This window comes from Artemia franciscana, chromosome 20 (assembly GCF_032884065.1).
Source record: "Artemia franciscana chromosome 20, ASM3288406v1, whole genome shotgun sequence".
Taxonomy (NCBI): Eukaryota; Metazoa; Arthropoda; class Branchiopoda; order Anostraca; family Artemiidae; genus Artemia; species Artemia franciscana.
In genome coordinates, this window is record NC_088882.1 from 8792072 (window position 1) to 8816710 (window position 24639).

General features: G+C 33.7%; 1 protein-coding gene across 1 annotated transcript in view; it reads left to right on the forward strand.

The window, feature by feature from the left end:
• LOC136040410 (protein sidekick-like) overlaps window positions 1-9155 on the forward strand; it is a gene marked incomplete in the record, with an annotated part of 274067 nt that extends 264912 nt beyond the window's left edge. The window contains 3 exon segments of the mRNA XM_065724684.1: window positions 84-255; window positions 4265-4530; window positions 7477-9155. Coding sequence (XP_065580756.1) covers window positions 84-255; window positions 4265-4530; window positions 7477-7719 — 681 coding nt within the window.
• Between the last annotated feature and the right edge of the window lie 15484 nt (window positions 9156-24639).

Here is a 24639-nt window from a genome sequence, read left to right on the forward strand (position 1 = left end):
TCTTTTAATTGTTTAATAATGTGATGAATTTGTGGCAATTGTAGTTTATAGCACTTGCTGACAGTTTGTATATTTTCTTGAAGGTTGTCACCCCATCGAAGATTTACCTTGAGTATGGCTATCTTCAGCAGCGACCTTTCTACCACCAAACCTGGTTCTTGGTCACACTGGCAGCGGCCTGTGTGGTTATTGTAACAATGTTAGTGGCAATTCTATGTGTTAAAAGCAAAAGCTATCAATATAAGCGCAAATGCGGTGAGTACAGCTTTCTTCCTTATTTGGGTGATGACCACGAGGCTCATTAAATACATCTTTTTGAGACTACTTTTCAGTGACATCAATTCGAGGGGGAAGAAGCATTCCCCCCCCCAAAAAAAAAAAACTTTTTTACCCCTCTTCTACGTAGACTCTGAAAAAACATCTAAGTTTGGTATTTTCACTGCCAGATGGCTTTCTTGCTATTTTATTGGAAAAAAAAATGACCTTCTCCCTCCTTTTTTGAAAACTACGTTTATTCCATTTCTCATTTTTTTAGATGATTTTCCAGTTATTTTCCGATTTATCACTATCATTTTGTGTGTTTTTTTTTTTTTTTTAATTAAATGCCTTTTTTACGTTTGGTTTCACCTTCTAAATAGACAAGCAAATTTTCCATTTTCTGAAAATTTATGGTTGAAAATAACTGGCTTTAAGAACCGAGGGCGTTGAAATCTGATTTTTTTTAATTGGTCGAGTGGAAACCTACATAATCATATATATATATATATATATATATATATATATATATATATATATATATATATATATATATATATATATATATATATATATATATATATATATATATTTATATATATATATATATATATATATATATATATATATATATTATATTATATTATATATATATATATATATATATATATATATATATATATATATATATATATATATATATATATATATATATATTATATATATATATATATATATATTATATATATATATATATATATATATATATATATATATATATATATATATATATATATATATATATATATATATATATATATATATATATATATATATATATATATATATATATATATATATATATATATATATATATATATATATATATATATATATATATATATATATATATATACTATCTTTATAAACGAGCAATAAAAGTATATATGTATTTATGCATGTATTTAAGTATTTTTTCTTGAAAACGGCTCCACATTTTTTTTCGGAAATTTGGTATCTTGGAATATTCTTGCATAAATAAAAAACGATCTAGATATATCAAAAGTTTGAGAAAATTCATTAAGAGCCATAATTTTGAAAAAAAAACTATTTATGTGGGTGACATCATTTTCATAATCATCAGTATTGCAATGAAGTAGTCACATGCTTAAAGAGCAAAAAACTGGTAATTGCCAAAACATTTGCTTATATTTTGACAAGGGATTATAGCAAATCCGAAATCTAAAAAAAAAACCAAGAGTTTTAGGCTTAAGGGAAATCGTTGTAAGAAATTGGACTTGCTGAAATAATCAAATATCTATGAATAGACTTTAGTATGAAAAGACATTAGATTGCCTAAAAAACAAAAAAACTGATAATTGCAAATATGTTTGTATATATTTTAACGAGGCATTAGAACAATTCCAAATCCTATAAAAGAAAACCAAAATTTTTAAGCTTAGTAGAAATCGTTCTTAGAAACCAGACTTACTTTGATAATCAAATATCTTTGAATAGATACAGTATGAAAATGCTCAAAAGGAATAGACAAAAAAGACAATTTTTTGTTTGAGACAAAAAAGTTTGAAGCTTAGTAGATATCGTTGTTAGAAATTGGATTTGCTTTAATAATCAAATATCTTTGAAAACGTATGAAAAGACAGCAAATTGTCCACAGATAGAAGACTAGCAACAATGAGAATCCATATATAGAAGCCTGCCGCGTACCAAGTGCAAGGGCCTGGCGGCTGGCCGTTGCAAGAATATTAGTTTGTATTTTAACAAGGGATTACAACAATTCAAAAAACTTAAAAATGAAAACCAAAAGTTTGAACCCTAGTAGATATCGCTGTCAAAATTAGCCCTAGACGGTTGGGTGAAAAGAACAATCTTCGGCAATCTGTCATCCTTCGCCCGCAAAACGTGGCCTAGTCATCTCAACCTTTCTCTCATAATAGGCCTAGAAAGCGGGATTGAACCACACTTTTCTTAAGTCTAGTGTTTGGATTACGGTCAGTCTGTCGGGTACCGAGAACAATCCGCCGGCAATTTCTCTGGAAAACATCTGGTAAATCTTCATCCGCTTTTCGGAGCGCCCATGCTTCAGAGCCATATTTGACCACCATCAGTAGTGTAGCTTCTAATATTCTAATCTTGGTTCGCATTTTCCTGAGAACAATCTTCGAAAATGTTCAGGACAATCTTCGGCAATCTTAGCAAAAGAACAATCTTCGGCAATATCTCATCCTTCGTCCGCAAAACGTGGCCTAATCATCTTAACCTTTCTCTCATTATAGCCCTAGAAAGTGGGATTGAACCACATTTTTCTTAAGCCTAGTGTTTTGATTACGGTCAGTCTGTCGGGTACCCAGAACAATCCGCAGGCAATTTCTCTGGAAAACATCTGGTAAATCTTCATCCGCTTTTCGGAGCGCCCATGCTTCAGAGCCATATTTGACCACCATCAGTAGTGTAGCTTCTAATATTCTAATCTTGGTTTGCAGACTGATTTTCCTATTCTTCCGAACTTTTTTTACTGTTAAAAAACACCCTGCGCCTTAGCTATTCTACTTTTAACATCTTCACTCCTCCCACCATCTTTACTAATAATACTACCAAGGTAAGTGAAACTGCTCACCTGATCAATCTTTTCATTACCCAACTTCAGCTTCACTTATTCCTAGCCTTAGTGACTTAGTCTTCTTAACATAAATTTTCAAACCTATTCTAGAACCCCGAACTCGCAAAACATCCAAAAGTTCTGCTCACACTTTCATTTAGGATGCTTTAATCATTAGTATAATCTTAGCCCAGGAGATTTTTACCTCCTCATATGATTCCGTGGTCTTCCATTGCCTTTCCTATAAAGACAAAATCCGTCGAAATTATCCATATGAAGGGAGTTAGAACCCTGCTTAACTCCTGATTTAATACGAAACCGGCTGCTAACCTCGTTTCTTATCTTGAGGGCAGCAGTTTTATTCTCATACATAGCACTAATCACTTTAACGTATTTGTCTGGTGTACCATATAGGTATAATATCTTCGCTATATTCTATCAAGCGCACCGAACGCTTGCTCATAATCTATAAAACTGAGGACCAATGGCGGACCAACTCAGGCACTTCTCAGTTACCAACCTATGAGTAAAAATCTGGTTGACACATCCTTTAGCTTTTCTAAATCACACTGCTCTTCTTTTATAACTTTGTCTACAACATCTCAGTCTAAAAAGTACCATATTACTAAGTAATTTTCCACCTTCAGAGACCAGACTAATGCCTCGATAATTACCACACTCACCCTTATCACATTTATAATACATTGGTTATTTTAAGGTTTTCCTAAAGTCGCTAGGTACTTTCCTTATTAAAAAATCATATCCATAATCTTCAGTAACTTATTTATAACCTCAGAGTCGCTATATTTAAGAAACTTATTTACCACAGTATCATCACCTGGAGCCTTATTATTTTTTAATCGTTTTAATACAGTCTTTAATTTTTCCTCACAAAACAAATTTTCCTTCACGTCCATGGTATCACAAACTTTTTCATTTTCTTCTGTATCTATTCCTGCACAAACTCAAAATGTTCTGCCCATCTCTTTTTAACTCTTTGTCCTTATCACTAACTGTGGCCCGTTCCTATCTTTCACCAGGACTAGCCCAGATTGACTACTCCCTCTGAATTTATTAACATGCCAGTGGAATTTTTTACTATTATGCCGTCTATCTGCATCTTCCAGATCCTCGGCAATTTTAATGCATTCTCCGCTTCCTTTACATTCCTTTTGCTTTCATATGATCTATCACTCAGATGATTCTTGTTCAAGCCCCTCTTCTCCTCTATTAAGCATTAAGCATAAAGTCCCATCCAACGAAGTTCGTAACTCAGCCCCTCTAAAAACAATTGTCCATAATGTTGTTGGCATGCATTTTTTTATGGACCTCATTTTCTTTTTTAATCGAAGTGCTGAAGTTTCTTCTTATATTTGCTTCTTTTCTCAGATGAAGCAACACGGACACTAGAAGAATCAATCAACACCGAAGATTTGGGTTTTGCCATCGAGCTCCGTCAGTCGGCGCGCGTTAAAACTGGCACCCTAGGTCGTCGCTCGCTAGCAAGTAGCTCTGGAGCACTTGTGAAACCTCCTCCAAGACCTGCCCCTGCTTCGATTGCATATTCAGATGACGAAAGTGCAAAAGCGTATGATGATAATGATGACGGTAGTAGTGTTACGGAAAAACCGTCATTGAGTTCTTCGGAAAGTCAGGTATGATAAGCTTTTCTTATTACTAGATTCTAACCTCATTTCCTACCTTAACCGCAGCAGTGTTATTTTCGTACATAGCACTAATCACTTTAATGTATTTGTCTGGTATACCATACAAGGAAAAGACCTTTGCTGAAGCTCTTCTATCAATAGAATCGAGCGCATACTCATAATCTATAAAATTGAAGACCAAAGGCGTTTGACAACTCAGGCACTTCCCAATCATTAACCTAAGAGTGAAAATTTGGTCGATACATCCTCTACTTTTCCTAAAACCGCACTGTTCTTCTCTTAAAATTTTCCCTACAGCATCTCTACCATCTCTACATATTTGCTACCTACAGAAACCAGAGTAATGCCTTGATAATTACCACACTCACTCTTATCACCTTTTTTCATACTATGGTTTAATTAAGGTTTTCCTAAAATTGTTAGGTACTTTCCCTTTTTCAAAAATCATACTCATAATCTTCAGTAACGTATTTCTAGCCTTAGAGCCACCATATTTAAGAAACTCATTTACCACACTATCAGCACCTGGAGCCTTATTATTTTTTAATCCTTTTAGTACTGCCGCTAATTCTTTCTCACAAAACAAATCTTCCTTCACATCCAAGGTATCACAAACTTTTTCATTTTCCTCTGTATCTTGTCCTGCAACTCTATCTCGGTTTAGGATATTCTCAAAATGTTCCGCCCATCTCTCTTTAACTCTTTCCTTATCATTAATTGTGGCCCGTTCCTATATTTAACTGGGACTAGTCCAGCTTGACTACTCCCTCTCAATGTAGTAACATCCCAGTACAATATTTTACTATTATGCCGTCTAACTGTATCTTCCAGATTCTCGGCAATTTTGTCCATGGCTTCCACTTTACATCTCCTTAGTTCATATTTTAATGCTTTCTCTACTGCATTTAGATTCCTTTTGTTATCATAAGATTTATCACTCGGATAATTCTTGCATAAGCCCCTTCTCCTCTCTATTAAACGATTGTGGTCCCCAGCAGATACGTGATTGACATAACCAAACTACATCCGCTCTCTTTGGGGGAGTTAAGGGGTGGGGTTTAGTGCTTTTGCGAGTTTGGTGCTTCTGGACGTGCTAGGACGATGAAAATTGGTAGGCGTGTTAGGGAGCTGCAAAAATTGACTTGATAAAGTCGTTTTCCTCGATCTGACCATCTGGGGAGCTGAAGGGAGAGGAAAAATTAGAAAAAATGAGAGATTTTTAACTTAAGTGTGGGTGATCGGATCTTAATCAGTTTTGAATTTTAGAAGGACCTCGTGACTCAGAGCTCTTATTCTAAATCCCAACCGATACTAAGCCTCAGGTTTTCCTTTTAAATCAGTCTATTGATTCTTAGAATTTCGCTAGAGCTCATACCGTATGAGCTCTTGGCTCTTCCGGCCTCGTCACAAGTGCCGTAGGAGCTCTTAGCTCTTGTTTTGTAAATTAAATTATGCAACGTAGAGAATTAACTAACTAAAGACGAATAAGAGCCAATTACAGAAATAAATTTAGTAAATAACACTGTGGTATGTGTTAACTTGATAAGTGATTTTTTTGTTTCCTTTTTTAATTTTGCGTTGAGTTGCTTTTAGCGTATATTCTATGAGCTTGGCATTTATTTTCTACTTTGCTGTTTCCATTTTTGTGTGTACAGTTTTGTTTTTACCTGACTTTTATTTAAGAGAGAAACTTCGTATTTTAAGCAACAATCAATTAATAATTACTAATCAATTACCAATTAAATATTGTTAAACAATTTTTAATGTTAATATTAATCATTTTTAAAATTTTTATTAGTTAAATATTATTTGATTATTTAAATTAAATATAATTAATTGGAATATAATCTTACCTAATTAATTAATAATAACTAAATAATTTAAAATTGTATTTAATATATTTAAAAAATAATTTGTATTTATTGATGATTTTATTTTTATTCTTTAGTCATCAGAAAGTGAAGAAGAGAGTGTGCGCTCAAATCAACATAGTTTTATGAACCATTATGCCAATGTGAACGATAATTAATGAATACAATTAATTAATAATAACATAATTAATGATGAACATAATGAAGATAATTAATGAACAAAATTAATTAATAATAATTAGATAATTTAAAATTGTATTTAATTTTAAAAATAATTTATATTTGTTGATAATTTAATTTTTATTTTTTAGTCATCAGAAAGTGAAGAAGAGAGTGTGCGTTCAAATCCACATAGTTTTGTGAACCATTATGGCAATGTAAACGATAATTAATGAATATAATTAATTAATAATAACCTAATTAATGGTGAACATAATGAAGATGATTAATGAACATAATTAATTAATAATAATTAGATAATTTAAAATTGTGTTTAATAATGAAGATAATTAATGCACAAAATTAATTAATAATAATTAGATAATTTAAAATTGTATTTAATTTTAAAAATAATTTGTATTTATTGATAATCTTATTTTATTTTTTAGTCATCAGAAAGTGAAGAAGAGAGTGTGCGTTCAAATCCACATAGTTTTGTTAACCATTATGCCAATGTGAACGATAATTAATGAATATAATTAATTAATGATGAACATAAAGAAGATGATTAATCAATATAATTAATTAATAATAATTAGATAATTTAAAATTGTATTTTATATATTAAAGAAAATAATTTGTATTCATTGATAATCTTATTTTATTTTTCAGTCATCAGAAAGTGAAGAAGAGAGTGTGCGTTCAAATTCACATAGTTTTGTGAACCATTATAACAATGTGAACAATAATTAATGAATATAATTAATAATAACATAATTAATGATGAACACACTGAAGATAATTAATGAACATAATTAATTAATAATAATTAGGTAATTTAAAATTGTATTTAATATATTAAAGAAAATAATTCGTATTTATTGATACTATCTTTATTTTTCAGTCATCAGAAAGTGAAGAAGAGAGTGTGCGTTCAAATCCACATAGTTTTGTGAACCATTATGCCAATGTGAATGATACGTTAAGACAATCGTGGAAAAGACAAAGACCAGTTCGTAATTACTCCTCGTACACAGACTCGGAGCAAGAGGGCTCCGCTGTTATGAGTTTAAATGGAGGGCAAATTGTGATGAATAACATGGCTCGAAGTAGAGCGCCAGTTAGTGGATTTTCGTCATTTGTTTGATAATTTTTCCAATTGAGCCATTTTTGAGGACTTAAATCCCCTATATTATTTATATAGCCCTCCCCCCTTAAAAAAAGTCTTAATTAAGCCCTGTTTTAATTAGTGAAGTATAAGAAATTTAATTATGACTTGGGTGAGTAGATTATAAAAGGTCACGTCCTTAGCCCCTTTTCGAACAAATATCAGTGACAAAGTTATTGAGAATAACGCCCCTTTTACTTTCAAGTTAATAGCTATGGTTTCGATGTAACGTGAATGGAAAAATTTAGAATTTTGTTCTTTTATAGCATTGTTACTGCTATTCCCCTTATTCTTGCTATTGTTGTTATAAATTCTTATTACCATATTTGCCAGCTAAAATCTGACCACACTAGTTTTATTTTTAAGCATAGCTCCGAGAATCTATTGAAGCTCACCCTCAGGTAAGGATAATCAGACATAAATTTGCGGATTGACTAATATTTCGTCAGACATTTTGCTGTTTCCAGGGCCGTATCCATGTTCTAGGGGGGATTACACAGGAAGAACTGGGTTCTGGACGGGGCAGTTGCCCCCCCCCTGCCCCATAGTAAATTACCCTCCTGCTACTACTGACAACTCACTGCAGCACAAGGCTAACTGAGGCCAACACAGTTGTGCACATTCCTCCTCCCCCCCAAACTATTCAAGTCTTCTTTCTTTACCTCCTTCCAACAAGTTCTAATTTCTTGTAAATCATTTCTCAAGTCGATTCCTGGTTATCCATAGGTGAAATTAAGCACCTTGTTCTAATCATGTTTCTTTGGTGATTGCCAAGTCTGACAAGCCATCCTATGTAAGCTTTATTGTTTAGGCCAAATTCGGAGGGGGAGGGGACTTCAAAGGATAATTTACTATTCAAACTAATTTAAACTTTAATAAAATATAGGCTATGGCTTATCGTTTCAATTTTTTGGAACAATCTGTGACTGTAAATATCCCTGTGAATAATAATGTTTATTTATGTACTTTTGTTTGTGCTTTTTTAGGAGTTTGTTCTCTTTTGTAGACTTTATTGATGTGAGTTAAACTTTTGTACTTAAAGATGTGTTGTTAAATAGACTGTGTGAGTGCAATGGGTCCTTGTGGTCTTCGACATCGAATCGAGTTTTGACTGGATTTGGTGAGTCCTCCCTCACCAAATAAACAGATTAATTTATAAAGTGTTTATTCAGTTATATTTTTTCGCTCGTAATTTTGGCTGGTTAGAATATTATGAGCCTCTCAGATGTCTAAATAATCAAGTCCATTTCTATGTTTTTTTTTTTTTATCTTTTACGGAACGTATTCATTATTGATTTTATTGATTCATTTTTTTTAAAAAGAGCTGCTAAATGGAAAGAATTCATAAATGATTAATAAGCTTAATATATATATATATATATATATATATATATATATATATATATATATATATATATATATATATATATATATATATATATATATATATATATATATATATATATATATATTATATATATATATATATATATATATATATATATATAGACTGAATCGATCATATCGTAGATAGTAGACTATATGAATATGAAAGAAATACGTCAACCTTGTTAATAGTCAGAATCATATTCGAAATTTCCTGGCAATAAAAAGCCATTTTCAAATCTCTGCCAGATTTTCTAATCTCTGATCTAGTAAAAAAAAATTCATCGATTCAACTTGTGTGCTGAGGAAAAAATTAATGCCTAAAAAGTTTACGCAAAGGTGTAAACTTAAAAATAAAATTAAAGAATTTAAAAATAAGTTCTTATTTTTACTTAAATATCAATATATTTGTGTTCGATATATTTTGATTACTTGCTGAACTTGAATCCGGTTAACTACAAATTTTACTTACCTTTAAATCAAATTGGCAATATAGAATTCGTTTGCAGCTTTTTCTCTTCTGTTTTATTGGTTTAGACGGAATTGGCCTCTGAGTGGCTCAAACAAAATATGACACTGTCTTTCTAGTACAATTACAAATTATCATTGTTTTGTTTATGTTTTCTGAATTATAACTAAGGATTTAATGGATTTAGAGTTAAGGATTTACAATTGAGGATGGAGTGGGGGAGATCAAATTTTTCTCTCTCTTCTTTTTTCGGATTTTCTTCATTCTCCTTTTCTTCTTCAATTTTTTGGATTTTGGTTGCATGGGGTTGAACTAAGTGGGGGTTTATTAAAGGGGATTGAATAAGGTTGAGGTGTCTGGACTTGATTTGAATAGATTCAAATTGAATGGAGTCAAGTTAAACAGTGATTCGTTATAATGGGATGATAAACACGGGAAATCAAATCTTTCCGTGTTTATTCGCTTTCTCTTGTTTTCTTTTTAATTAATTAAATTAATTAATCTAATTAATACATATCCATATTATTGTTTACATTTTGTGAATAACGCATATCACAAGGACCTACAGGGGCATTGCCTTCCTGGGCATTGAACTGTAGTACTTTTTTCCGGGGATCGCCCTCAAGAGGAGCTATCTGTATATTGTTCGAGATAATGGTAGATGGTATATCAGTATTTTCGTTGTATTTATTTAACTGAAAAAGAATAGTGGCGACTTTCACAAAAAGTTTCGCCGACTTATTTTTCTACCGAGTGCCCAAAAACATTAGGGGCTACTGCATTTCCTAAGGGTACTAAGGCCACCCTTACGTGACGACCCTGCTGCTACTACAACTATTGTTACTGCACTTCCTAAGGGTAGTAAGGTGAAGTTTTCAAGGAATGTTTTGGCGAATATTGAATTAAGTCAAAATGAACTATGAGCTTGTAGATTTTCAAAAAGTGACAAACCAATGCATCCAGAACGGCTTCCGTTATTAAGTTTGAACTTTAAAAAGAATGTAAATCATTAATTTAGACCTATGCCTTACTTAGTAAAGGCCTACTTTTTTAGTTCAAGACTATGCAGAAAACAAGTTATTGGCGGCGGGGGGGTGGGGGATGGGCTCATGCAACAACGAAACTGACTTATACTTTTTGGCCATTAGTTAATATAATCTTTTATTTTTAGTAACTTTTAGCGTTTCGAGGGGGGGGTTAAACCTGGATGCCTCTACTTTATCCAGAGGAATGAACCTTTTCAATTATCGAAAGAATTGCGTTCGATTTAGTCATAAAATGCTGGAAATTTGCATTTCCAGTAATTTTATGCATTTTGGGTATGATGGAGGTCAAGAACCTGGGGCATCTGCAGGTAAAACTTTATTTTTCTTCTTTCTTTTTTTGTCATTTTTGGAACAACTATTTAGGTGTATTCTCTATTTAACCATGTGTTTTGGTGTATTCTGTTTTTTCAATTTGATTTTACCAAAAGAGGACGTTACACTAGATATGAATACATATATAATATGATGAAACTGCTTTTAATGAATTAGTAGACATACTCATAATTTCCATGTCTCTTATTGTTAAAAGAACATAAGATGTAACAAGTTTATCAATAGTATCATCACGAACTTATATATTTTTTTTATATACGTGTCTGTTATATTATTTTTCTTAGAAAGTATATTTGTTTTTCACCGCATTGGGGTATATACATGTTTTTTTTTTTATATCTGCATTTTTCGTGCATATTACACATATTGTTATTTCTTATTTGTCTCTTCCGTTCATTTTTTACTTGTGTTTTCTTATTTTTTCTTTCTGTTTCTGGCTTTTCGCTTTTGTGTCCTACTGCCATTGATAACAGTCTAATACATCTTTTCTGTGACTATTAATTTGAACGGTTCTTACCATTAAAAACGCAATAAAACATGTAACTCAATTTTTTTTTTAAAGAAAGAGCATTGCTATATTACTAGGACAGGCTAAAGATACTACTTTAAAATAAGGAACCTCATAAGACATAATGAGTAGTGCCGCCAAATCAGAAAAATTCTCGAGGTAGAGGGAGGGGGTGAAATATGTTTTAGAAGTCTTAGGAGGGTAGAATTTTTTTTTTTACTTATTTTCACTGATAGTGCCAAAAAGATTGTTTTCAATGAAAATACCAAAAAACCTATTTTTCGAAACCCACAAGGAACCGAGGGTGGGGGAAGTAGGTCTCTGTGCTTGCAGGAAAAATCAATTACTCGAGAATTAAAAGAAAACTACTGCATCTGCTCCAAAATGTCTGGTAACAATAGCTAATTTGAGCTTGACTTTGAAGAAAAGAAGATCTGCTGGAGCTCTTTTTGTGTTGTATATTTTTCTCAGAGAATTCCCATAAAAATAGACTTCGAACTCACCGGTGATGTTAAGCTGTGTAAGACAAAAGTTGTTGAGAAATTTGATTCAAATAAGAAGAAAAATGTTACGCGTTCATATAAAAATATTATTAGCCCGTAATTAGTATACATATTTTGAATTATTTATTGTCTTCTTAATTTTATATAATAAAAATATGCTATTTACTATACCAAAAATGGTTAAGATGTAATAAATCGGTTCAGGCTTAAAGTTTATTCGGTAAACCTTTTGGCTAAAAATATAGAAAATGCGAATTAAATTTCTCTGTAAAAAACTCTTACAATAGAATTTTTTTCTTCAGTTTACATTATTTTTTTTTTCTAGTTTTTTTTGAGAAGTTTTCTCAGAATGTATTAATTGGAAAGCGACTCAGAAGTCTTCATTTTCTTCTCGTTTTATTAGATCTCATTCAAAATTATTTTTGTGACAATGTTTATAAATAGATATTGTGTCTTGTATATGTGTTATATTGATTTTGTGTTGTATATATTTTTTTTGTCTGTGAAAATTCCAGTTAAATGCGATATGTGCCTTAGTTTTCGCAATAAATATTTAAATGATTTATTTTTCCTCTATATTCTGCATAAGATAATCCTGTGGTACTACAGGGTTAAACAGAATGCTAAACTGCAGGACTGCTACTAACTACCACTCGACCGCCACTTGAGTTGCCACTCGACCGTAACCGCTTAACTGTGCCAGCCGAGTGAAAGGTGGTGTTTTTGCGGTGCAATTTGTTTTTCTAAAATAGATTTCAAAGAAGAAAATACAAAAGATAATACATTTTTTAATGATAGTTTTTTTTTTTAAAGTTTCACTGGTCGTGGCAATACACGTTTGCTCACTCAAAAAAAAGAAATCTTCAGCAGGATTTTAATCGGTCACCATATCCCCCCGCCCCAAAGGAAAACAGGTCGTGACACCCTTGCCTAAAATTTCAAATACCCAAGGCAAATTTTAAATTTTGCTTCTTGACCTATTTACCCCTCCTTCAGAAAGCCTGGATCCAGCAGTTCAGGTTTTTACGGATAAAATGACTGAAATTTGCATGAAAATAAAGCTTTGCCGATGTTTGGAGACCTGAGGACTAGGCTTGAAAAGAATCCATCTGATTCCATGCAAACCTACAGGGTTTGTGGTGACTTTGACTTCATTTTTTTCATTGCAAAAGCCACTACTTTAGTTTTTTGAAGAATTGGATTAAAAAACAGAAAATGAATTTGCTATCAATAAAATTCATTAATATGATCAAGACCACTTTTTAATGAGAATCATGGTACTAAAAGAAATAAAAATGTTAGAAAGAAACATCCAGATGGACAGAAACAGGTCAATTGGAATCGGACCTACCGTATAGAGATTCGCCAATGATTACATCTGAGCAGAATATTATAGGTCATAGAGATGCACTCTTTCGAACTTGCATTGATCTTTACTTTAAGGACACACTTAACAAGTCCTGGCTCTAACTCCGCCTTGCCACAACTATCTTAGAGCTGGCAATTTTTAATGTTAAGTTTTTGAGCTAAAACGATTTGGCCTCTCAGTTTCAGCTTCCCTTAGAACACTGAAATGCCGCTCGGCAATGACATTTGACAATGGCAGTGAAAAAAAGTACTGAGTCATTTTCCGGACGTTTGGAAACATGACTCCCCCTGTAGAAGATTTAATTGTAAAATTATTGCGCCAGTAGACCACTATGTCCAATTCGTTTGCAAGATATACTCCTTCAGGTAAAGTTAAATTTGATATGGACCGCCATTCCTGCTCCAGCTTATTCCAAATACCAGATTCTCAGTGCTCCAAGAATTTATGAAAACCAGGAACTCCTAGCTCGTAGCTAGAGCTTGGAGTCAAGAACTGGATGACGTTTTAGATCTTGTCGGAGAAGAAAAATGATCAAGAATTGGCTTGATAGATTCAATGTAAAAGTCTCTTGAGGAGCGACGAATTTGGAGACTTTCGGCCACGAAACGGCCATCAACAACTTCCTTCGTTTCCAGCCCCAAAGGAAATTATGTCTTTTATACCCGATATAGACACTGTTATCGGGAAGATAACACGCTTCAGCGCAAGGGTTGATGGAAAAAGAATTAGCTACTTACTTAATTTCTTTCACGTCTGGGGTGTATAGGGCAGTGACGGTTGACTTATAACTTGACCGATCTTGTGTCAAAGACCAAAGTTTTTTCAGAGTGATTCGGAGACTGGTCGTCTCTTTCTCCAGGGATCGACCAAGTGTGCTGCGTTATCTTCCACTCCTTCGAATGCCGGGTGGGGTCCAACACCATAAAGCAATTTTGTACATGGATTTTCAAGAGGTGAAGTAAGGGTTTTTGAGCCTGAAACATAATATTAATATTGCATATAAGGCTGACAACTTAAGCTAATTCTAACTTTCTTAAATTATCAAAATAAGAAGTATTTTTAACTCTTTTGTTTAATAAGAAACTTAAATTCTATTTCTATTTAAAGAAAATTCTGAGCAACGCCCTTCTTCCCCAAAAAGGGCAAAGGCGTGCGATGATGATGCAACCACCTCTGCCCTACAAATTGAAGATGCTTATTCTTCTGCGGTCCCCCAACAAAGAGGGGAGAACGCGGCTATTTCTGCTCTACAAGGCCATGATGCAGGCCATAATGCTGGGATCAAAAGGCGATCCCAGCATGCAAGATGGAGTTGCAAGCCCTAGCGTATTTAAAGTCAAAGAAGCTCTGTGATATTTTTAACTAAGCTTAACGTTTATGGGATACAAAACTTAATATTTTTTCGGCATGGGGAAATAGCTAAGATGCTGGGACCCTTGTTCTTGACTCTTGGAGGGATGTTTAATGGTGTTTTCCATCCTAAAAAAGGTTTCTCTTTAGTTTAATAAAGGAAAAATACCAGAATCCTCTCGATAGTTTTGAGGAGCTTTGAGGAGCCTCTAGCCTCCAAAAAAATAGGCGGAATTTCACTGGACTTAAAGTAGAAAACTGATTTCATTTTGGTACGGTGATTCCATTTTTCTAGAGAATGACTCTGTGTAGTTAAAATAAGATTCTTTTTTTTTAGATTATCCTAGAGATATTTTTCTTGACTGTTCTTTCGGAGGGTATTTTTCATACTTTCTGGGGATAAATTGAAATATTTCCTGTTTTTATTTTTTCAAGAAAACTTTCCTTTATGAACAGCATTTTAGAAAAGTTTCACTGTTGAAGGAGGGCCATGTATCTGCTTATGATGTATGTATGTATATATTTACTTCCCATCAAACGAAACAGATGGAGTAAAAGATAAAAAAAAAGCAAAGAACACAATACAAAACAATGCACAAATACAAGAAAAATAAAGAACAAATTGATATCTAACTATAATATATATTATAGAAGGGGATTTAAAACACCCTCCTAACTATAAGAAGGGGATTTGAGGACCCTAATCCTAAGATTAATCTATATATATAAAAATAAGTTGTCTGTGTGTGTGTGTGTCTGTCAAGTGACGTCATGTTTGTGTGTCGACTGACGTCATGTTTTCGACTGACGAAATTACAGACCGGGACATCGGGACACAAATGACGACCGGAACACCGGCACATAGGGAATATAAATGACGACCGGGACACTCAAAGAGAAAACGACAGGGACACAAGGAATGTTCGATTAGCAATCACCATCAAAAAAGCACCGGGACACAAATGACGACCGGGACACAGGGAGTATAAATGACGACCAGGACATAAGTAAAAAAAACTAAAAAAAATATAAAAAAGGTAAAAACTACAAAAAAAAACTAAAAAGAAAAAAAAACTAATAAAAAAAACTAAAAAAGCTAAAAAACTAAAAAAACTAAAAAAGAAAAAAAAGAAAAAAAGGAAAAAAATGAAAAATAAAGGAGAAAAACAAAACTAAAAAAAAATAAAAATAAAAAAAAACTAAAAAGAAACAAGAAAAAAAAATTAAAAAACTAAAAAAAAGGAAAAACCAAAAAAAAACTAAAAAGAAAAAAGGGGAAAAATACAAAAATTTATTTCATCATATACCGTTTCAAAAACGAATGTATATACAGACCGGGACACCGGGATACAAATGACGACCGGGACACAGGGAATATAAATGACGACCGGGACACAACTACAACGGGGACGCCGGGGGGCACAGGGGGATATATAAATGACGATGGGGACACAGGGAATGTTCGATTAGCAATCACCATCAACAAAGCTCAAGGGCAATCATTAGAATCATGAGGTATAACTAAAAAAACTAAAAAAAGGTAAAAAACTAAAAAAAGACCAATTCAAAAACGAATGTATATACAGACCGGGACACGGGGACACAAATGAAGACCGGGACACCGGGACACAAGGAATATAAATGACCCCCGGGACACTGAAAGAGAAATCATAGACTGGGACACCGGGACACAAATGACGACTGGGACACAGGGAATATGAATGACGACCAGGACACAGGGATACAACTACAACGGGGACGCCGGGGAGCATAGGGGGATATATAAATGACGACGGCGACACAGGAAATGGTCGATTAGCAATCACCATCAACAAAGCTCAAGGGCAATCATTAGAATCATGAGGTATAGATCTGAATACGGATTGTTTTCCCGTGAACCATTATATGTTGCATGTTCAAGAGTCGGTACACCTGACAATCTATTTATATGCACAGACAATGGAAAAGCAAAGAATGTTGTATATTCGCAAGTTTTACGTAGTTGAAAACATATATATATATATATATATATATATATATATATATATATATATATATATATATATCTATCAATATTCACAGGTGGGACATAGGGACACAACTACAATGGCGCGCAACTAATATGGCGCGTAACGACTTACGTGCGCGGGGGGGGGCTTAGGGGGGGGGGCGAAGCGCCCCCACCAACTAGGTGTTGGTGGGCCCAACAGCTAGTAATATATATTTTTTTGTCTAATATATATTCTTTTTTCATGGTAATAATATATTTCATTTCGGGATATTATCATAAATATTTCAAGGGAATAATAATTTTTTTATTTCAGCCCGCCAATGATGATCCAGCATGGATCAAGCAACTATGAATCGATTTCTTTGGCAAGGATAAAGCACCTGTGGTAGCCTACACCCCCAACAGAAGTTTCTTAAGACTTGTAATTTCAATGGGAGGACTTTGCACTAGCTGAAGCGTAAAGGAGGCAACTTGCCCTATGTGTTTAGTTTCTGGCTCTTAAATTCTTAGCTGGTAGAATACTTTCACCAAGACCATACTGCCACTTTGGCTCCATTTATGGAAACATTACTGGGTCATAAATCTATGGTTGGTAGTATGGGGGTTCTATATAACAACGGTCACTTCAACCCTCCAAAATTCGCAGACTAATAATATCTTCTATTTCAACCTAATGTTTTCTTTTTAGAGTGAAATCGAGAAAATTTCAAAGGGCTATTAGCCTCTTATTGTTTTTTTCAAGGTTCGTATACCTAAACCCCTTCAACATCCTCACATGTAGTAGTATTCGAATGGATCCAGTTGACCTAATCCACTCCTATGTAAGCAAGATTAGGGCCCTTCTCGAAAATAAGATTTGAGGGGCGGGAGGTAGGAATAGCATAAAAGATCCCATCGCTCAAAAAATATTTCTTGAATGAAATATAAGGTAAAGTATACTCACATTACCTGCAAATGGAAATGCAGGTGCTTCACACCGGCTTGCAAAATTTTGAGGGCGTTTTTTTCAGAGTAGGTGGGTTTTATTTTTAATAGGGTGGAAAATTTAATAAGATGGGAAGCGGTTCAGTGGTTTTGTTTATTTAAAGATTGGATTTTAATTCAACTTAGTTTTGAGATTAATTTGTTTGAAGAGTCGGAAAGGAGATGGGGCTTTAAAATGCAATGTTGATTTGAAGGATTGTAGAGGTGTACAACGCTTTTCTTTCGATACGGGTTTAGAGTGCTTTAAGCACGAGGTCTTTTTTCCAGGGCATAAAACTACGGCAAAGGATACTGGTCAAAACGTTTTGACAATTTGGCTGTTAATGGGAATGGGGAGGGGGAATAGTTTCCTAAAGGAGATTTTAACTGTTTAAAGGGGCTATATCCTGTAACACTTAAGGGGATAGATATATTTGAGAGAGCTTATAAGCATTTAAAGATTGGTAATACAGTTTTATAACAAGATACAGAATATGAAGAGGGTGAACTTAGAGATAAATAAGGGGCAATAAATTCAGTGAGGGCTCCGTCCATTGAATCGGTGAAACACTGGTTATGGCTTCTTTATGTGCCTGCCAGTGAACTTGATGCAATTGGAAATTTTTTCCAATTCCACATATTACTTGGGTTTCAACTGAGTGTACAAAGAGGTTAATTTCTGCTATTATTCATTGTGTCAGCCTAGATTTCGTACCAAATTAAAATTGAAACACCAGCGTTATGGGTACTAATCGTGGAAACAGTTTTGGGTGACGATGCCATCTTGCGTTTCAAAACTTTCTGAAATTCGCTTTTGCAGAGCGACAAGGTAGCATTAGGCGTCGAAGAAACACTCATGGATGTGTGCAATCCATTAAATTCGAATCGTCTTAGAGAACATGAAGTCATTGCAGTCTTTATGCTCTTGTGCAATAGGAATCGAGTAACACAATGCAATTGGTAAAGGTATTTGAGAAGCTGGGTTGCGAGGATTGTTTAGGCGCAGATATGGTTGCACTTCTTAAAACAGCCAATAAGTCAATTTCACGGCTACACAAAGCAAACTATCCAGTGACTCTATTACCTGAGGTAAAAGAGTTGGTAATTGAAAATAAAGGAATGTGGTGGGTACGTGAGAGAAAATTTTTTGAAGATAGTGGGGAAATGCTCGTCTGGGACCATGATCATTAAAGTAATCTAATGTCTTGGATTGGGGATGGGAACAACTTTCATGGATTGGCACATAAATATTGAAATTTAAACTTTAAACAACAATACTTTCTACCGGTTTACATAAATAGTTCCAACTATGATTTTAAAATCATATTGCTAGCGTTGGCGCGTTCGCAAAAAGGAGAAGTTGCAGACGGTGTATGGGTACTTTTTCATACAATATCATACCCAAATAATCTGAAAAGTTGCTTCTCTTACAATTCAAATGGAGAACAGTTGAAAATAATAACAATAAATAATATTTTTTTTTTTTACTTCGTTAAGACAAATAGTGTACCGCTCCACCTCAAGGCTATGTAAGGAAAAACTGCCACCCATCGAAGCATTTTATGATTCACTTCATGATCGTCAATGCACCACTGCCAACCATGGATTTACTATAAAACTTTGGGTCAAAGGAGGATGTGAAAATGAGAAGGATTATTGTAAAACATACCAGGCAAGTGATGTATTGATGTTTTTGGATATAGTCTGTAAAAACACGGAAAAACTTTACGAGGAAATTGGGCCGGATTGGGATTTAATTTTTTCAACTTCTTATCTGGTCTAGGATTTAATTCTTTAATTCACTAAACAAGAGGTAGGTATGATCACCGACGTAGATCAGACTTATTTGTCGAGGATTCAATGAGGGAGGGATAAGCTTTCCACGGGGATCGTATCCTTGAAAGTGATCTAACTGGAAAATGCCTCCATGTAAAGTTGAATGCAGTTCTTGAATATGAATTCCCTTTATATATGGTAATGTCTCACTACTATTTGCCATGTAGGAATTACAAATGGCTGGATAATCGCTGTGATCCAAGTTTCCCCATATTTTCACTATTAAGTGCATTGTGGAGACACTGATTCACTCCTGTTAGAAGTTAAAACGTACAACCAGTTGGAAAATTTGAAAAAGCTTAGCAAATTAGCTTTCGAAAGGACCACACCAACTAGGATGAGTCCATTTATCCAAAACTGGTGAAGCACTAAGCCCCAAATAAGTTGTTTTGTTCATCCGAGACAGGGTGTAACTTAATATACACTGGTAAGCTTCTAGGTTCCAAGGTGAACTGTGTTTAAACGACCAATGAGGATATAAAAAAAGTCTACGAATCTTCACACTCTGTCAAATAGCTTTTTAACATGAATGTTCTTAGAAACTATTTAGAAAATAATTTAATTCTAAGATTGAAGGATATGTCGATTCGCCCTGCAAAATACAAAAAATACACAGTTAGAGTTACAAAAAATGCCATATCAGCCTTATCGATGAAAGTATATGTACGTGCGGTGGGTTTGATTTACCTCACTTCAGATCGAAACATCTATGTAGAGTAAAGACAGCGTCTTGGTCTGGAGAAAGTTCAATAGTTGGTGGAAGGAGGGTCTATTTGTTCTAACCCAAAAGTTTTCGTCAGTCTTCAGTTCAAGTGCTGTTTTCGTCAAGTGCTGAATATTAAACTTTTTACCATAACGGCCCGGCCCTCAACCGCCGTCTCCTCCGCCTGCACCCACTCTTCGGCTTAGAGCAGTAACCACGCTAGTGGATAAGCATGTCAAAGTGCCTTATTGAGTGCCTATTTTGTTTTGTTTTTTTCACTGTCTATATGATTCTCTGTCAGTGTTCTTAATGGCGTTCAAATCCCAAGTATTTTTCTAATGTGTTTTAAACAAGTATTGAATTTATTCATATATTATAGAAAACTTGTGTTTTATTTTTTGTCCTTTGGAATTTTTTCAACAGATCGAGGTTAGATTAGCTGTATTTTGATAATAAGAAGGGTATTATGGATCAATTTTAAACTCCTTTCAGATTGTTTCTTTAAAAAACTTTCAATGTCTGGCAAGACAAAACTTTTAACGAAAACAATTCAAAACCGTGATAAAATGTTTTAGAAAATTCAAAGATTATCTATTACTGCTATAGTGTGTGGCAAGATTTCAATAATAAAACAAAGACTATTGCATCAAGCATGAAATTCACGCTGGGAATATACGTATTAAACTTTATTGAACCTAACTCGTTGTTGATCATTGAAATTTAGCTAAATCAATTGAAGAACAGTCTCAGGACATGCTACAATTATTCATGTTCTGGTCTCATCACTTGCATTGAATTTCACTTGCTATATCATCTATAGGGTTGCTCGTGATTCAAATTCTCTCATAACATTTAAGAAACAGACCTGTCCCGGTTAACTGAAGTTTCTACGGTCGGCATATAATCAAGCAACAAATAAACCCTATGGTTACATTCTATTTGATCTCCGTCAAAACATACCCGAAAAGTTACGTGGTATCACGAATATTTTTGACAATAAAATCATCTTATATGTTCATTAATCCACTATTTGAACTCTGTTTAAATATAACTAAGCGTAATATGCAACTGCCAGAACTAGTTGAGCAACAGACAAAGAAACATCGTTGACTTGTTTGTGCCGTAGGTTCCAAAAAGAAAGGAAAAGATTTAAAAAGAAAACAAATTGTTCAACCGAGTGTAGTTTCCTTTTATTTTTACTGCAAAAAATCCCGAAATTTGTAAACGGTATTCTTTACTAATATGGCTAAACCTTACAAATTGACACCAATTGATCTCGCTCTTCCACGTAAGGGGCACTTAGAAGATAATCTTGATAAATTTATTAACAATGAGACAATTTTAAACAACGAAGACCTAAGTTTGCTTCAAATGCACTTCGGTGTGTTGAGAAGCATTGAGAAGCTCTACCAGGAACAATTGCTCTAAGTAAATGTCATTGATCAATCTCAAAGTTCTTACAGTTCAACATCACTGCCAGCACCATCACTGCCAAAAATAGAAGAACATTTATCTAAAGTCTTATCAAATGTTGTAACCTGATGTAATCCTCATTCATATTGAGAGCAAAGTAAAAGACTCTTCGCCTGTTTCACTGACAATGAACATGTACAAATTGATGACGAAAAGAGTGATGTTATAATCAATTGCAAAAATTACAATTTAGAAGATTTGGTATTAGCTTTAATTGCGAATCGTAAAAGGCTTGAATCATTTGATAGTCAATTGCATAAATTTTTAAAGTCATCAAACTTTCCCAAAAGTCTTATGGGTAATAAATGTATTTTAAATCAATTAACGGAAATTGGAAAAACATCCAAATATATTTTCAAATCATGTTCAGAAAACACTAGTACACCAATTGGTGAGGAAGATTTAAAATGCATCAAACGAAGGCGTCTTAATATCAGCGTATCAAATATTAGTATGCAAAAGGGTAGCGGACGCTTCACATATTCCTTACGTTCAAACTATTTCATGTTTTGAAACGTTTTTATAAAAAATTTTGTAAGGGGAGAAGTTTAAGTTCTCTTATCACACTTGCTAGAGTTGCTTTGGTTGAAAAAAAGTTGACGACAGAGTATTCACAGAATGAATCCAGTTACATTCTTCATCGAAATCATAAAGTTTACGGTAACCATTATCGAAAACCTAAAGCATTTTACCCATTGTATAGTACAAGCAGATATTTTGAGTCTAGACAAGATTCAAAGACATTAAAAAAGACCGTACAAGTATATATTACTTGCAACCAATGTTTTTAGTCACTATGCTTATGCTCTTCCGTTGTGCACTAAGGGAGGATCAGAAGTTGCTAGAGCCCTTCAAGCTAACTTTGAACAAGATTTTTATAGAAAAATTCAAACGGATTGGGGTAGGGAATATGTTAATCCACCTGTGAAAAAGGGTCTATTGAAATACAATACAATACTCGAACATACTTATAGTACGATCACATGATTTATAATCATAGTACTAATCGATGCCTGTCTAATTTTAGTCCTCTTTAAGTTCATCATGGTGAAAAGACACTTGACATTTTTCTTAAGCAATGTCTTAATGAAGGGAGGCGTGTGAAAAAGAAGAAATTGAATGTCGGTGGTACAGTTCGAATCAATCCAACAAGTAATATTTTGAAAACGGGAATTACTTGTGGTCGACTGAAGTTTTTAAAGTGTCAAAAGTCTTAGATACTAAACCTTTAGCGTGCGGTCCATGTTTTATGAAAGATAAAGAGATTATCGGCGATTTTTACGACCATTACTTACAAAAAGTTAAAACCAGTGGAATGTAAGAAATAAAAAGAGACTAAAGATTCGAACTTGTAAGGGTAAGAGAAAGTTACTTGTCCATGGGCTAGAATACGACTCCGATTTTGATTCTTGGGCAGCCTATGAAGAAGTTCACAATGGCTAATGTTTCCCATATGACATTCATTTCCAATGTCAAAATATAATAATATAAAAATGTAATAAAATATAAATAATATGGTAATATGACTGATTTATGTCATGCAATAAATAGAAAACCTCTGCTCGTAAGAATGATGGGTTTCACTTTAAATATTCAATGGGACAGGGTAGGGTTTATATTAGCTCTCCCACCGAGAAGAAAATGGGTTATCTGAACGGTAGTCTGAGGGATGTTCTTGGCCTTAAATGGAATATAATCAAGGGTAATAGTGCTGGCACAATCAAGGGGACGGAACGTATTGTTTTTAAGACTATCGAACCAGTTTCTCATCAGACAATTGTATATTTCTTTATACATCCTTTGTTGAGACATCAAGAGCTGAAAAACCAATGTCCCCTCCCCTGCGTGTTCTTGAACAAAAGACCACTCACAAACACATTCACCACTACAAAACAAAGCACCTTTAATTTATTCCAGCAAACGCTTCGCATTTTGAACTCATTTAACATTTAACATTTAGAAGTAAATTAGGTAACCCATTAACAACAGCAAAAATTTTGTCTGTGACTACATGTCATTTTTGATTCAATAGCGAGATGGTTAATAGACAAATAATTTTGTTAGTCCTGATATTAATTGCTACTCTTAGACCACGACAATAGAGTCTTGGCATACGCTACTGCAGGGGTCATTCATCAGTAAAATCCATCAAAGTTGTTTTGCTCTGAACTGCTCCTTAATAAAAAGAATATATTGCACCAGTTGCCGCGGATTTTTTATCCTTGGCACTTCATGATTGGCGCTCTAGTAAGGATTTAAAAAAAAAGCGAAAAAAAGCAGAAAATGTTGATTTGAGTTCAAAACAGGGTTATTATGAACAATTTTATCCGCAAAAATCGCTTTCTGGAACCATTTTATTTTCAAATTTATTCCAGTGAAGACTATTTCATGGATTTTAGTTCCACATTTATACATTTGCTTGTGGTTGTAAGAAAATCTAAAAATAAAAAACAAAGTGCAGCCGAGGAGTTATCCTATGAAAATTGTGTACTAAACAATTTGTTTAGACAAATAAGGGTCTACATAAATGGAGCGTATGGGGGCATAAACATTACTCTTCCAAACATTGCAAGATATATACAATTCATGTTGATGAATTCAATGCCCTATTTGAAATTGGGAGGTTTAGTTACTGGATAAGAATATAAAATGAACACTAACACTAACAATATACTTAGAGATTTGAGAACTAAAGTTTTACACTTGGTTGGGAAATTAATCGCAAAATAATTAATATACCTCAATGGATGCCTCCACAGTATCATTTTGTTGTTGTTTCCATTAGTAAGCCAATAAATTGAGTAAATGCATTATGACCACGTCACGTAAGTCTCGGGCGATATTCCAAAGATGGAAACTCATTTTTGATCGCAATATCCGCCATTCTCTTGGCGAAGATTGTCTTCTGCACTGACAATTTTTGAAAATTATCATCTAGAATTAACCATT